Source organism: Homarus americanus, unplaced genomic scaffold, assembly GCF_018991925.1.
Source record: "Homarus americanus isolate GMGI-L3 unplaced genomic scaffold, GMGI_Hamer_2.0 scaffold32583, whole genome shotgun sequence".
NCBI lineage: Eukaryota > Metazoa > Arthropoda > Malacostraca > Decapoda > Nephropidae > Homarus > Homarus americanus.
Window position 1 is genome coordinate 20,246,259 of NW_024713129.1, and position 14,831 is coordinate 20,261,089.

At 40.6% G+C, this 14,831-nt stretch overlaps 2 protein-coding genes across 5 annotated transcripts in view; one reads left to right on the plus strand and one right to left on the minus strand.

Moving 5' to 3' along the window:
- LOC121869069 (sorbitol dehydrogenase-like) overlaps positions 1-10,775 on the plus strand; it is a 36,102-nt gene extending 25,327 nt beyond the window's left edge. For both annotated transcript variants that reach the window (XM_042370197.1, XM_042370207.1), the window contains one exon: positions 9,315-10,775. In XM_042370197.1, coding sequence (XP_042226131.1) covers positions 9,315-9,468 — 154 coding nt within the window. In that variant the 3' untranslated portion in view covers positions 9,469-10,775. The remainder of the gene's footprint in view (positions 1-9,314) is intronic.
- A 3,289-nt stretch (positions 10,776-14,064) lies between these two features.
- Positions 14,065-14,831, minus strand: part of LOC121869078 (trafficking protein particle complex subunit 11-like) — a 75,364-nt gene continuing 74,597 nt past the window's right edge. For all 3 annotated transcript variants that reach the window (XM_042370219.1, XM_042370229.1, XM_042370237.1), the window contains exon 23: positions 14,065-14,348. In XM_042370219.1, the coding sequence (XP_042226153.1) occupies positions 14,277-14,348 (72 nt within the window). In that variant the 3' untranslated portion in view covers positions 14,065-14,276. The remainder of the gene's footprint in view (positions 14,349-14,831) is intronic.

Sequence of the window (14,831 nt, forward strand, 5' to 3'; positions counted from 1 at the left end):
CACCACAAAGTTGATGACCCATTTGGTCCTGTGGGTATCATCGGACTTTGTGGTAGCCAACGTATACCTCCCTACTACCCCTGGGGTCATTATAAGTAGCTAATAGAATGGAGGTGGTTGCTAAGAGGAGCTATGCGGACGTATTAGGAGGGCCACGGGTGGGGGGGGCGGAGAGTAATGCAGAATCAGTACAGGTTCTACAGCAGATTGGGACTCTGAAAAAGTGTGTCGAAGAAATGAAAATTAACGCACCTACTGTTAGGGGAGAGGAGGAACACCAGGAACGGCTCCAGCGCAGGAACAATGTAATAGTTTTTGGAGTCCCAGAGAGCCAGGCAGAGGGAACTGTGAGTAAGGAAACACACGACAAGGTGCTGTTTCAAAATATTTGCACAGAGGTTCTGAAGATTCCAGCAACCCCTCAGGATGTGAGGAGACTGGGACAAAAGCAGGGGGCTAAGCCTCGCCCCCTCAGGATCACATTAGGGAGTGAGGAGGAAAAATGGCAAGTTATCCGGCAGGCAAAAAACTTAGCAAGGAGCGAGGCATTTCGAGATGTATTTATTCACCCAGACCGCACGGTAATGCAGAGGGAACAGCACAAGAAGCTCCTGCTGGACTTGAAGCAGAGGAGGGAGGAGTCGAGAAGGAACGGGGACAGGTGCACATGGGTTATACTCAGGGGGAGGGTAGTGGAAACAAGTGTGCCGACACAGGGCCAGGGGGCAGCAGTGCACCCTCCACCCACTCAACCCCCCACCCGGGAGGCGGCACCAGCTCAGCCTACCGGACAGGAGGGAACGAGCGCCGTGTAAACAATGAAATTTTTAACCACACCCTGCAAAATACAGTGTACTTAGCAAATGCTGCAGCTTCTGAGAATGTGGGTGGAGCGGGTTTATTACTAAGAGCAGAGACGTTACCGAGAACAAATTCTGGCTTGAATGTCATGTACACTAATACCGACACGTTCCTTGATAAGAGGGAGGAGTTTGAAACACTACTAAGAGTACACCAACCAGATATTGTAGGAGTTGTAGAACTGTTGTACAAGAACAGGAGAATCGACCCAGAGGAATGTGAGTTCAGTATTGCTGGATATGACTCATTTACGAACCTAACTCAAGAATCCTGCAGGAGGGGTGTGGTTATCTACGCTAGGCAAGACCTTAGAGCCAGCCAGGCGAGGGTACAGGGAGAGGATGTCTTTGAAGAGTCCAAGTGGTGTAAAATTAAATTAAAGGGAGGGGACTTACTTATCGTCGGGTGTATCTACAGATCCCGAACTGTGGCCCACTAAATCAAAGGAACTTAAGAACCTTAATAAACAATGCGGCGATGCTCAACCCCAGCCACCTCCTTATCATGGGGGACTTTAACTATGGCGACATCGACTGGAGAAACGAGTCAACCCCGAATGACTTGAATAATCCTGCTACTCTTTTTGTAGAAACTCTGAGAGATAATTTTCTGTTCCAACATGTGAGAGACCCGACACATTACAGAGGGGAACAAACACCCAAGCCACTTGACCTCATCATAACAAACGAGGAGGGTATGGTGGCCAAACTGGAACACCTTGCCCCAGTTGGCACCAGTCACCATACAGTGTTGTCATTCAGATTTAACTGTTACCTAGTTCAAGATAAGGCCAGGCCAAGGTGCAAATATTACAAGGGAAATTACAATGGGATGAGGGAAGAGATGAGGGGTATCAACTGGCCTGACTTATTAAGGTACAAGAACGCAGACACTACGCTGAATATCATAACTAGTAAAATGACCCATTTGATCGATAAATATATACCCAAGACCAAACCCAGTGCTTCTAGGAATACGAGGGGATCCCTACACATGAACCATGCGGCGGTCGACAAAATTAAGAAGAAAACCCAGAAATTCAAGACGTGGGTTGGGTCAAACGATGAGCAAGACAGGAGGATGTATGCAAGAGCCAGAAACCAAGCAAAGATAGAGTGTAGGAGGGCTGAAAAGGAGTTCCAAAGGCTGGTTGCACGCGAGGTCAAGTCAAACCCAAAGGCGTTTTACCGCTATGCAAAGTCGAAATTGAAAACGCGAGTAGGAGTATCAGACCTGAGGCTTGAAGATGGTAGTTACGCAGATTCTGACCAGGATAAAGCTGAGGCATTGAACAGCTTCTTTTCCTCAGTGTTCACAAGAGAGGATGCAACTAACCTTCCTGCGTTTGAGGACAGACGGTTCGACACAGCACTGACCCACATTGTGTTCACAGAAGAGGGTATTAGAAATAAACTGTCCAGGCTAAAGGTCCATAAGAGTCCTGGACCTGACATGGTGCATCCTAGAGTGCTAAGGGAGCTGTGCAACGAGCTTGCAGAGCCCCTGAAGATTCTGTTTTGTAAATGCCTGGATGAACAAATGGTCCCCAGTGAATGGAAAGTGGCTTATGTGAGTCCTATCTTCAAGAAGGGCGATAGGCACTCCACGAACAACTATAGACCGGTGAGCCTGACCAGCATAATATGTAAAGTACTTGAGAGTATTATCAGAGATGCAGCGATGGAACATCTACTACGAAACAACCTTGTAAAAGATTGCCAACACGGTTTTATGCCGGGGCGCTCTTGCTTGACACAATTGCTCAAGGTATTGGATATTTGGACCCATATTCTAGAACGGGGTGGTAATATCGACAATATTTACCTAGATTTTGCCAAGGCTTTCGACAGTGTACCCCACGAAAGGCTGAAAATCAAACTGGAAGGGTACGGAATTCGGGGAAATGTCCTAGCGTGGATAGAAGACTTTCTACATGACCGCAAGCAATGTGTGGTGATTAATGGCACGAAATCGTCATCTGTACCTGTAACAAGTGGGGTACCGCAGGGTAGTGTATTGGGCCCGCTGTTGTTTGTTTGTTTCATAAATGATATGCCTGACGTTGTACACTCCTCCATACAAATGTTTGCCGATGACGCCAAGTTATTTCGGGAAATTAAGAACCAAGCGGACTGTGAAGAGCTGCAGAAGGACCTCTGTGGGCTCCAGGAATGGTCGAAGGAATGGCTGCTGAGATTCAATGTCACGAAGTGTAAGAGGATGCACCTGGGGCGTACCAACGGTAAGGAGGCGTACCATATGTCCCAACGGGATGAAGAAAATGTACTAGTTGAGACTGTGTGTGAGAAGGACCTAGGTGTGTATGTTGACAATGAGCTGAAGTTCTCGGGCCATTGTGAGAAGAAGGTAAATCAGGCAAATAAATTATTGGGTCTTATAAGAAGGTCGTTCAGATATCTAGACGGTCCGTCCCTCGTGACGATCTTCAGGAGTGAAGTGCTTCCCCATCTGGAGTACTGTCACCCCATCTGGTCCCCGAGATATGCTAGGGACTGTCAGTTGGTTGAAAATGTTCAAAGGAGGGCCACCAAGCTGGTGCCTGCACTTCGGCATCTCAGCTACCCTGCGAGATTGGAGCGCCTGAACTTGCCTAGCTTATACTACAGACGGGCAAGGGGGGACCTAGTTGAGGTTTATAAGCATCTCAGGGGCACTACTCAGTTGAGTGTCCTTACTTGGAGCTGGCGGACGCTCGCCCCACAAGGGGTCACAGCTCAAGATTGAAGAAGCCGCAAGTCCGGAAAACCGTGAGGGCAAACTTTTTCGGAGTGAGGGTTGTAAACTCTTGGAACAATCTACCAGAAAGTGTTGTGACGGCACCGAGCGTGAGCTCTTTCAAGAGAAGACTTGACCAACACTGGAGGCGGGTTCAGGTACATTCAGGAGCCGGTGCATGCCCAGTATTTGCCAACAGTGCGTGACAGAGACGTGACCGATCGCCCGGGCGGCTAGCGAGCCGACCTTTTGGTGAAGAATATAAAGGAAAAGAGTCGTGACCGATCGCCCAAGCGGCTAACAAGCCGATCAGTGGCGAAGAGGATAAAAGTAAAAAAAGTAAATATGGCTTTCCCTTGTTGGGTTCCTCGGTGGATGGGTGGGGTGGGCTGGTGAAAGCTTGATTAAAAAATTTATTACACAGGGCAGTGTATTGGGCCTGTTGTTGTTTGTTTGTTTGTTTCATAAATGACATGCCAGAAGCTATACATTCCTCCATACAAATGTTTGCAGACAATGCCAAGTTATTTAGGGAAATTAAGAACCAATCTGACTGTGAAAAACTTAGAAAGATCTCTGTGAGCTTCAAGAATGGTCAAAGAAATGGCTGCTAAGATTCAATGTCACAAAATGAAAAAGGATGCCCCTGGGGCATACCAACGGTAAGGAGGCATATCATAGGTCCCAACGGGAAGAAGAAACTGCACTAATAGACTGAATGTGAAAAGGCCCTGGGTGTGTATGTTGACAATGAACTGAAGTTCTCGGGCCATTACGAGAAGAAGGTGAATCAAGCAAATAAATTATTAGGTCTTATAAGAAGGTCCTTCAGATATCTAGACGGTCCATCCCTCGTAACAATCTTCAAGAGTGGGTTGCTTCCCCGCCTGGAGTACTGTCACCCCATCTGGTCCCCGAGATATGCTAGGGACTATCAGTTGATTGAAACTGTCCAAAGGAGAGCCACTAGGCTGGTGCCTGCACTTCAGCACCTCAGCTACTGTCACATGTCGGCCCACACCGCTGTCTAGGATTGGCTAATTAGGTCATGCCCGAGAACGACCAATGTCAATGAGGGTGGTTCACGGCCTGTATGCTTATATTAATTCTCTAATGTTTTGATTTACGATGTTTCTTTATATCAGTGTTATTTAGTTTTGGTTATTAAAACATTATGTAAGAGCCATTTTCTGTTTTATAGGGTATAAGGTGTAAAACTTTTAATGTATTGTATTAGGATTAGTTGGCAACCGAGCCATATTTGTGTGGTGGTGGTGATGGTCAAGACAGAGCAGCGTCAGCCACAGACTGAACCGGACAGCAGGGAGAACCAGGAACTCCAGGCCTGGTATACACATGCCGACGTGGGGAACAAGATAGCCGCTGAGTTGTGCGTGAAGTAATTGGAGATATTTAGACATGAAAACTTGCTCTGTGAATGTAAATAGTGTAATATATGTAATTTTACATGACAAGTTTCCATAAGCCCTTCCTCTCGGTCTGAAAGTCCTGTGACAACTGACAGCTACCCAGAGAGAATAGAGCCGCCCCTGCAACTGCCTAGTTCATACTACAGATGGGCAAGGGGGGACCTAATTGAGTTGTATAAACATCTCAAAGGGCACTACTCAGTTGAGTATCCATACCTGGAGCTGGTGGACGCCCACCCCACAAGGGGTCACAAATCAAGGTTGAAGAAGCCGCAAGTCCAGAAAACTGTGAGGGCAAAAACTCTTTTGGAGTGAAAGTTGTGAACTCTTGGAACAATCTGCCAGAGTGTTGTGCTAGCACCGACTGTGAGCTCTTTCAAGATCAGACTTGACCAACACTGGAGCAGGTTCAGATACATTCAGGAGCCATTGCATGCCCACTTCTTGGCAACAGTGTGTAACAGAGTCGTGACCGAACGCCCAAGCGGCTAATGAGTCAATCAGTGGCAAAGAGGATAAAAGTAAAAAGTATAACTACAAATTCTTGACCTGATAATAACCCCAGCTCACCAACAGACCACTCTTCAGGAACTTGCAACTCTCCATTTGCCAGTAATGTTGCCCACCTTAACTCAAACCCAGACTACTCAAAGAACTATGGGAATAAGATCTCAGGAATTGCCACCTTAAGCCCTTATAGTTTACCCTCATCTGAAGTGGCTAGACAGCCCAAACCTCCCAAGCGACATTATGTGATCCATGTTAAGCAGCTACTGCCCAATTATGATTATATAGGAGTAACTGACATGTTCAGCACATGTAGACCAATCACAGCAATTGGTATGAATTATCAGGAGAGAGAACCAGGTTTGGAGGCTTGGGTCTCTTTCTCGAAACATGAAGAGGCCTTAAGTGCATCTCAAGCCATCTTCACCATGGAAGATGACAATAGGACTCTAAAGGTAACACTTGTTCCAAAAATCCCAACAGACCTGGACATTAATTGTTCAGCTGATTGGAGAACTTGTACCTCTACACAAGCTCAAGCAAGGCAATCAACACAGAGACACACCCCAAAGCACCAAAGTGGTTGATTGTAACTGCCAGGGCTGAGAGATGCAACTTCATACAAATGGGTAGGCTTCTTCAACGTAAAGTTGGAGGCATCAACAAGACTGACATGAGCCGTTTTAGGAAGAACTTGATCCTTGTTCATGCCAAGTCGACACTCGGTGTTCAATGCTTAGCATGATGAGACTGGAGCCTGGGACATTAAGACATGTAAATTTTAGTTACACCAAAGGAATCGTTTTCGACACTGATCCGCATGATTTTTCAAATGAGGATATTCTGATATATGCAAGGACTGTATGGAAAACAAATAAAGTACCTAGGACAAAGTCGGTGATAGTCTAGCATTTATTGACTCTGTCTTACTCTCTCACTTGACATGTGACAAGGCAATAAGATTAACAGTGTACCCATACAAACAAAGACCCATGCACTGTTACAACTGCTATGGTTTTGACCACTCGGCCAACATCTGTAAGAAAAATAAGATTTGTGGCACCTGTTCCGGTCCAGAACACGATATGTGCTCATTAACACCTAAGTGTATTAATTGTAAAAAAAGACTCAGAATCTGCTCTCTATATGTCTCATGCAAAACACATTAGCATTGGCCATGCTAATAAAGGCAGGAAATGTGCAGCTTTGGTTTCTGATACGGGTCCTGCCTCCAGGGGCAATGCCGCGCCCCTGCAAGCTCAGCAACCTTCCATCCCTTCCTCCCAAGCTGTTCCTCAGCCAACCTCCCTTACCAACTCCTCTACTAACCTCCCTAACCCCATCCTTAACAGTGGGGCCTGGCCCAGCTACTCAAGTTGCTCTCATCCCATTACCCACATTCGGAAACCCTCCCTTTAGAAGGATTTTTTTTTTTAAGGGGATTAGCCCAACCGGGCACAGGTCACTGACCCACATCAGGGTCTGGGGGCGAAAATATAATAATAATAATAATAATAATAATAATATCTATTATTATTATCATTACAACAATTAATAAAATTAATAGCAAATTAATAAAAATAAAAATAAAATAATAATAATAATAATAACCTATCAAGGAGGCAGTGCTCCAACCTACTGACAAAGATGGCTTCAGTTCACCAAAGAACCGAAGAGGCCTTTAACACCTTCAATGTCTCCTTTGGCTCGGAAGAATAAGTTTGAGGCACTTCCCTCAGAGGACTCCCTCAAACCCTGACCAACTCCCAAGCTAATTTAGAAGCAGATTCAGTGAGATCAAAAGCCAAACAGGTACATGGAGATTAAAGGACTTACTAGGGACAGTTGCCTCAAAGACGTTTGCTTACACGTAACGGTGTCGCATATATATATATATATATATATATATATATATATATATATATATATATATATATATATATATATATATATATATATATATATATATATATATATATATATATATATATATATATATATATATATATATATATATATATATATATATATATATATATATATATATATATGCTTCTTATAAGGCCTTAAAAATAAAATGTATACGAGGAAATAATTTGTGTAATTCATGTTTATCATACATCAGGAAGCTTCCTCACACATTGGCACTGCTGGACATGTCCTTGGTAAATCACACAATGGTTCAAAGTATTGAAACCCTCAGGAATCATAATATGTGGGGGTCGATTTGTGCAGTGTTTTTGCTTTTCATTTTTGTTAGTCTTTCCAATACTGTATTACTTTATCTTCGAGAAATGTCATTATCCTCGTGGGAAACCCTGAAAAAAGAGACTTAAAGAGGATGAACAGGAGAACAACCCACATCTCACCTCAGCTATGCTGTTAGCTGTGGTGACCAGGACGGCCAAAAAGTGATAGGACATTTTAGTGTTATAGAGTAAGGAAGTTGATTAATTATATTGGTGATAAACTCTTGAGTTAGTGTATTTTTGGAATACCAGATGTGAATAAATTGGCAAAAGGTGTGTATAAGATGGGGTATGCCAGAGTATATCAGTTTGAATAACTGGTCTGGTGTATATAAGGAGAGGAGTATGTTAGATTGTGTTAAGTTTTGCCTTACCTTGGGTGAATGGAGACTGTTTGGGAATTACTAGGTAAGGATGTATCAATATATTAATTAATTGATTGATGTATCTTAACCCATTAAGCGTCATCGCCATTTTAAAATGGCAGAACGGCATTGTCATTACAGCGTCACCACCGTTTATAAACGCCGCTGTTTTTATGAATCTCCCGCACTTACTAGTGACATCTTATAGCCTAAATAAGTGAAAATGGGACTCGTGGTAACTCTCTCAATTATCCCGCTATCATGGGCGCACCACTGGGTTGTTGGGAGGGGAGGAGAGGAGAGGAGAGGAGGGACGGCTGGCCTTATCCTATATTAATCCCTCCCTCGTTCACTCTCCTGACACAGACACACAAGCATGCCACACAGCATATTCATTTCATATCTAACTTACAAATATAATCATAATGGTTTAGTGACATGAGGTAGTGTGAAAAAGAGACTAATGACAACTGTCCCTGGTGGCATGAGGGAGTGTGTTGACACACATGTATGGCTAGAGGTGTTGCCAATATCATGTTATTTTTTGACCAAGTGTTTATATAAATAATTTGTTATAGTTTCTTGAGAAGTCATTTAAATCAATATAAATAATTCAAATTTATGTAAGCAGGTAGAACACAATAACAAAATCCAATTTATTGAAAGAAAACAAAAATATAGCATTACCTATTTATATGTTCAGTCATTCTGTGCCAGGCAGTGAAGGGGTGGTGTTGATGTCATGTGATTCTTGTTGTTTTATGTAAAAAAAAAAAAAATCATGGCAAAATAAATTAATAAAACCTTATATTTTTTTATTTATTACATAGTACTCCATTTGTTTGTTGAGTAATGAGAGGAAAGAAATAAAATATAGAAAATAATTTACATTCCTATTTGGCTTGCTTGCCTGAGAGGCCCTAGGGAATTCCCTTTGACTCATGCACACATATTGATGCGTAACAGGAAATTTAAATGCCCAGAGCTCAAAATCATGCAATTTTTCATCCCTTTGATAACAAAATACACCATTTAACTCACTCAAAAAATATAAATAAATAAATACATAATAATAATTTGGGGGGGATCTGACAGGACGAATTTTAACAGAACTGGTGGACGCTTAATGGATTAAAGACTGAAGTTGTGCTATTTTTATATTACAGTTATCCTGCAGCATTGGACATGGTTGCCTCAGGGAAGATAAATGTCAAAAAGCTCATCACTCATCGCTTCAAACTTGAAGAAGCAGACAAGGCATTTGAAACTGCTCGCACAGGTGCTGGAGGTGCTATCAAAGTTATGATATCATGTGAGTGATTGTTTTCTTGTTAACTCGGGATTAATCTAAGTATTATCCCCTTTGAATATGAAATGATAGAAATCATCTAATGTTGGGTCTACTGTTGTACTCCCGATTGTTTATTGCTTAGAAATTAACATGAAACAGATGTAATTATAAGTACAGTTCAACATAATTCCAGTACAACATAATTCCAGGTATCCAGACAAGTGGTAGATTCAAGTAATTGGCACTAAAATTAAATAATAATTAAAATAAAAATTCCTCTAAATTCTGCTAGAATCTTAAGTTTGAATATCACATGCAACAGGGATGTGCTGCCATATTTATTGCTTTGATAAACAAAATCAATACATAACCAATCATAAAATACAATAGCACATATTTTATGTACAAAAAATGGCTCATTTCCACACTCAAACCATCCTCTGGGCAACACAACACAGTTTCATGCAGTCAACCAACTGACTTAGACGTGTGACTGGCACTGTGTGTGTGTGCGATGATGTCACATCAGGAGAGAGTGCAGCCATAGCCCGGTAACCCACCGCCTCAACACACATTCACTTCCCCGTTGTAAATCGGGGAGGAGCTGTACTGTATTATTGCAATCATTTCTCCACAACTTAATAGTTTCATTACAAGTAACAATATACTGTACGAGGTGGCTGGGCTGGTGAGTCGGCGACATAGTTATAGCCAAGGCCTTGGCTATAACCGCCTCCTCATACGTTCACTTCTCACACATACACTCTCATGCTCTTCATTTTTCTTATTTTATAGTTATATATTATATTTTCTTTATTTCTAAGCCACACCATTTATATATAGGGGGATAAGTGTTAAAAAAATCCATTTTTCTGAGACAGAATTTGTGAGGTCAGCCTGTAGCTGTGTATTGTAGGATTTATTGGGGGGGATCCTAAGAGCAAGGTTCAACTAACCAGAAAAAAACTTTATCCGACTTCTCTCAATCCCCGTAGGTGCTGGATAACTGGAATTCTACTGTAATTAATTGTTAAAAAATGGTTTAGCAAATTTTACTACTGTAAGAACATAATTCAACTAAAACAATAGTTAACATGAATTACTTGAATTTCCATGAACTAAAATTTACTAAAGTTATTATACTTTGTGTGTATGTGCATGGGTGCAATTTACAGTGTAACTTTCTGAAGTGATGAACTCAAAGTTGTCAAGTTGTTTATACAGGTATATACAGTACGTATATATATACAGTATATAAATATACATTATGTAAATTACCATTGATTATATACTTTGTAGTATTATACTTGAATGCTAAATAAAAGTTATAAGAATATAATTTTAAATTATTTCCTCAAAATACTACACCCACACACACTGTTAATTTAATAATATTTTTTTCAATATATGTATGTAGGGCTTGCTTTGTCTTCTGTGAACAGCAGCAAGCACCAGAGACTATACTGTATAGCCTTGGTGTCATTTTACAGGCAAATTTGGTTGTTTTAGGCACCCAGAATAACACAAATCACCAAAAAAATCACCTTGCAACATATAAAATCACTAGTTCAACATGGCAGCATTGACTGCAAAGAACTGAAAAATATAACTGAGAAAAAGGGAGTAGTTAGCCACTTTCATAAGATTTTTATCAGCACTCCACACATTCGTTTTTCATACGTAACAAAACCATAGAATTCTGCTGGTATACCATCATCAGTTAACCTTTTTGCTAAGGATACATTATATTTTAAAAATACAATAAAAATAGAAGAAACTTCTTTTAAAATTTTGTTTTCTTACAACCACATTCAGAAGATATATGCTGATTAGCTGACAACCATTGTAGAGATAAGACCAGTCACAAGTTATGCCTGAATCATTATCCTTGGTTTGAGGCTGAAAAGTAATATGGAATTTATAGATTTACATGAAATATGTATTAACATATACAGTAATATATCTGACAGCTGGAACAATTGGTACAGAACGTTTCCATGTTTGAGAGATTTCTGGGAATTGAGACGAATCCTTAAACCTGGAATTTTATTTACGGAATTACAAAAGTGAAGTTAAAGATAAGCAACTTGGCACCCTCTAAGGTGGAGTACTTAGTCCCACTTTGTTCAATGTTCTTATGAATGCATTATTAAATTCAATATCAGACAACCCCAGTACTATCACTATCAGCTATGCTGATGATATTCTTATACATTCTAAAACTCATTGTGAAATGCAAACCACCCTGAACCATGTGCATGCAGCCTGTGAGAACCCCAGTCTTATTATCTCCACTGTGTAAACTAAGGTGTTCAACAAACAAGCTGGTATCTGCAATTTGGCCCCTCCAAGTTCAAGATAGGTAACAGCACTATTGACTATGTCTCTTCTTTTAAATATCTTGGTGTCTCCGTCCCTTGTACCTTACCTGCCATACAACAGCTAATCCCCCAATGTACTGACAGACTGAAATCTCTTAGAAGTGTAGCGGGGTACACCACATTATGGTGCTAATATTAGAATTGTTAAAACAATGTACTACAGTACTACCTAGGTTATATAAGATCTCTGATTGATTACCATGCACCAACCCTGGTCCTTCGTGACAGGAAAGGCATTGAGAAGCTCGAAAAAATGCAAAATAAAGCACTCAGAATTAGCCTAGGATGTCCCATGAGCACTAAAGTACTTAATATGAGGAAAGAACTAGGTATACCCAGTGTCAAAGATAGAATAATTGAAGTCAACCTCATGATAGCCCTGAGGCTTTTGAGTGGTGATCCTGATAACATTGTTTCCTTAAAATTGTTAGAATGTATGAACCATGGGACTGGTAAATCTAAATGGATTCAAATAACAGCTACACCATCTGTACAGAGTTGAGACACGACAGCTTTTTCTTCCACCTTGGCGGACAGTTCCCTTCGATATCACAATACCGACATATCCGCCTAAAAGATTAATTATACAGAGTATTTTTCTCCAACACACTACCAAAGTGAGAGCTCTTGAACACATACACACCCTACAGACTGATGATAATATCACACAGACCATCTTCACTGATGGATCTCTTAACACCGCCTGTGGGAAGGCTGGAAGTGCTATCGGTTTGACTCAACCTAACAGTAATGCAATTGATAAAGGAGTTCGAATTAACAACTGGGCGTCCATTCTACAAACTGAATTAGTTGCCATACTCACAGCTATCAAATTCATTGAAACCAATGTTACTGACAGTCTCATCATCACTGACTCTCTATCCTCACTACTTGCACTTGATACCCTCAACTCAAGTTGTCAAGCGCTTGTCTCTGAAGCCAGACACAAATATGCGTACCTTGTTGACCGGGGTGTCAAGATCAAACTGTTGTGGATCCCCTCTCACATAGGCCTCAAAGAACATGACAGAGTTGATGCCCTCGCCAAACTCGCGTCTAACAAAGGCACTGTTGAATACATTCTGGGTCTGTCAAAAAGAACCCTTAAAACTGTAATTAGGAAGGAACTTAATTGATGAATTTGACGCAAGCAGACAGGTGCAAACAGGCACTAGTCGATCCATAGTCTACCATGATGAGATGTATCAAGTGAAACATGTATAGGGAGCAAGTAATAAGATCACTAGATTACATGATGTTGTAACTGCTAGACTAAGGTTAGGATAAAAGTACCTCTGGCAGTACGTTCCTCAAGCAGATGTAAACAAAACTAAATGTAAAGTGGGTGGCCAGACATATGGCCACACACTTGAACACTACGTCCTCGACTGTGTGAAGATATAACCTTTCAGGGACAGGTCCAAGCACACCGTGTGTGAAATGGCACAACACTTCATCACTAATGGCAAGATAGCCGACATATTAAGATTGTATTCACTTTTTTTCACTTAGTAGCTATATCGGTTCCCATGTATATAACCAAACATAAAATGTGTTTGAATACCTTCTCACACAAATGTAAATAACAAAGTGTGCGGCCAGACATACTGCTTCACTCTGCTGTACTCACGCAGTTGCGAATAAGTTACCCTTTATGTATAGAACTAAACAAAGAATTTAATTGAAATACTGTTTAAAATTCAATACCATAATATCCTGACCACGTGGGGTTAATTGTTCTAACCCTTTGTAAACCATACTGTGTAATCCTTTTGCGCTACCGCTCACAGGATGAGTATGGGGTGCACAATAAACTAGCTGCTGTAAGCGACAAAATTCAAAAAATTTCCACCCACTGTATCTCACTGACACTGCCTCTCTCACTCATTCTACTATGACTGTTATTCATGATACAATATTGTACAGTACTGTACACTTTTCATTATTCATTAATTAATAAAGATATGTTACTAGTTTTAAATCTTAGTGTACTGACACATTTTTGGGGTATATTTTGATCAGTTAGGGGATGCATCTTTGGGGCCGTGGGACAAATCTATTTTTTCCCATATGTTATGTGTTTCAATATGTATGGTTTTTGCTTATCACGATAGTTTTCTGTAATATAACCCCAACAATTATCGAGGATACATGTACAAAAATCACTAATTCAACATGGTAGCACTGACTACAAAAACTGAAGAATGTAATGTGCATTACAAATGGATAAGTGAGAAAAAGAGGAGTAGTTAGTCACTTTAATAAGATCCTATTATACAACACTTCACACATTCATTATCTATACGTAACAAAAACATAGAATTCTGCTGTTATACCATCATCAATTAACATCTTTGCTAAGAATACATAATTTATTAAAAATACAATAAAAGTTTAATAATTGACTTTAAAAAAAATTTGTTTTCTTACAACCACATTCAGAAGATATATGTCAATTAGCTGACAACCATTGTAGAGATGCGACCAGTCACTGAAATTATACCTGGATCATTATCCTTAGCTTGAGGCTGAAAAATAATAAGAAATTTATCAGTTTACATGAAATATATATAAATAAATACATAGTAATATTCCTGATAGTTGGAACAATTGGTGGAAAACGTTTCCATTTTCAAGAGATTTTTGGGTACTGAGACGAATCCTTATTCCTGAAATTTTATTTACAGAATTTTTTCGAGTCTAAGCTATGCATCTGGCATGGAGCACTGTTCCTAATAAAGATTACCGGTAACTGCAGTTGGACAGCCACATAACTGTATTCACTTATGGAAAAACAACTATACAGGTACAGTATGGTAAATAAACAAAATATACTGTACTGTACTCACCAGTGCTGTATACTGTACACACCCTCTGCACACTAGCCTACAGTAGGCACGGACTGTTCATTCTGCTATGTACTGTGCATACAGTACTTTCACACTATTCTAAATGTACAATATAGGTATCTCATTTAACAATGGAGTTATGTTCCTGAAAAACCTAGCATT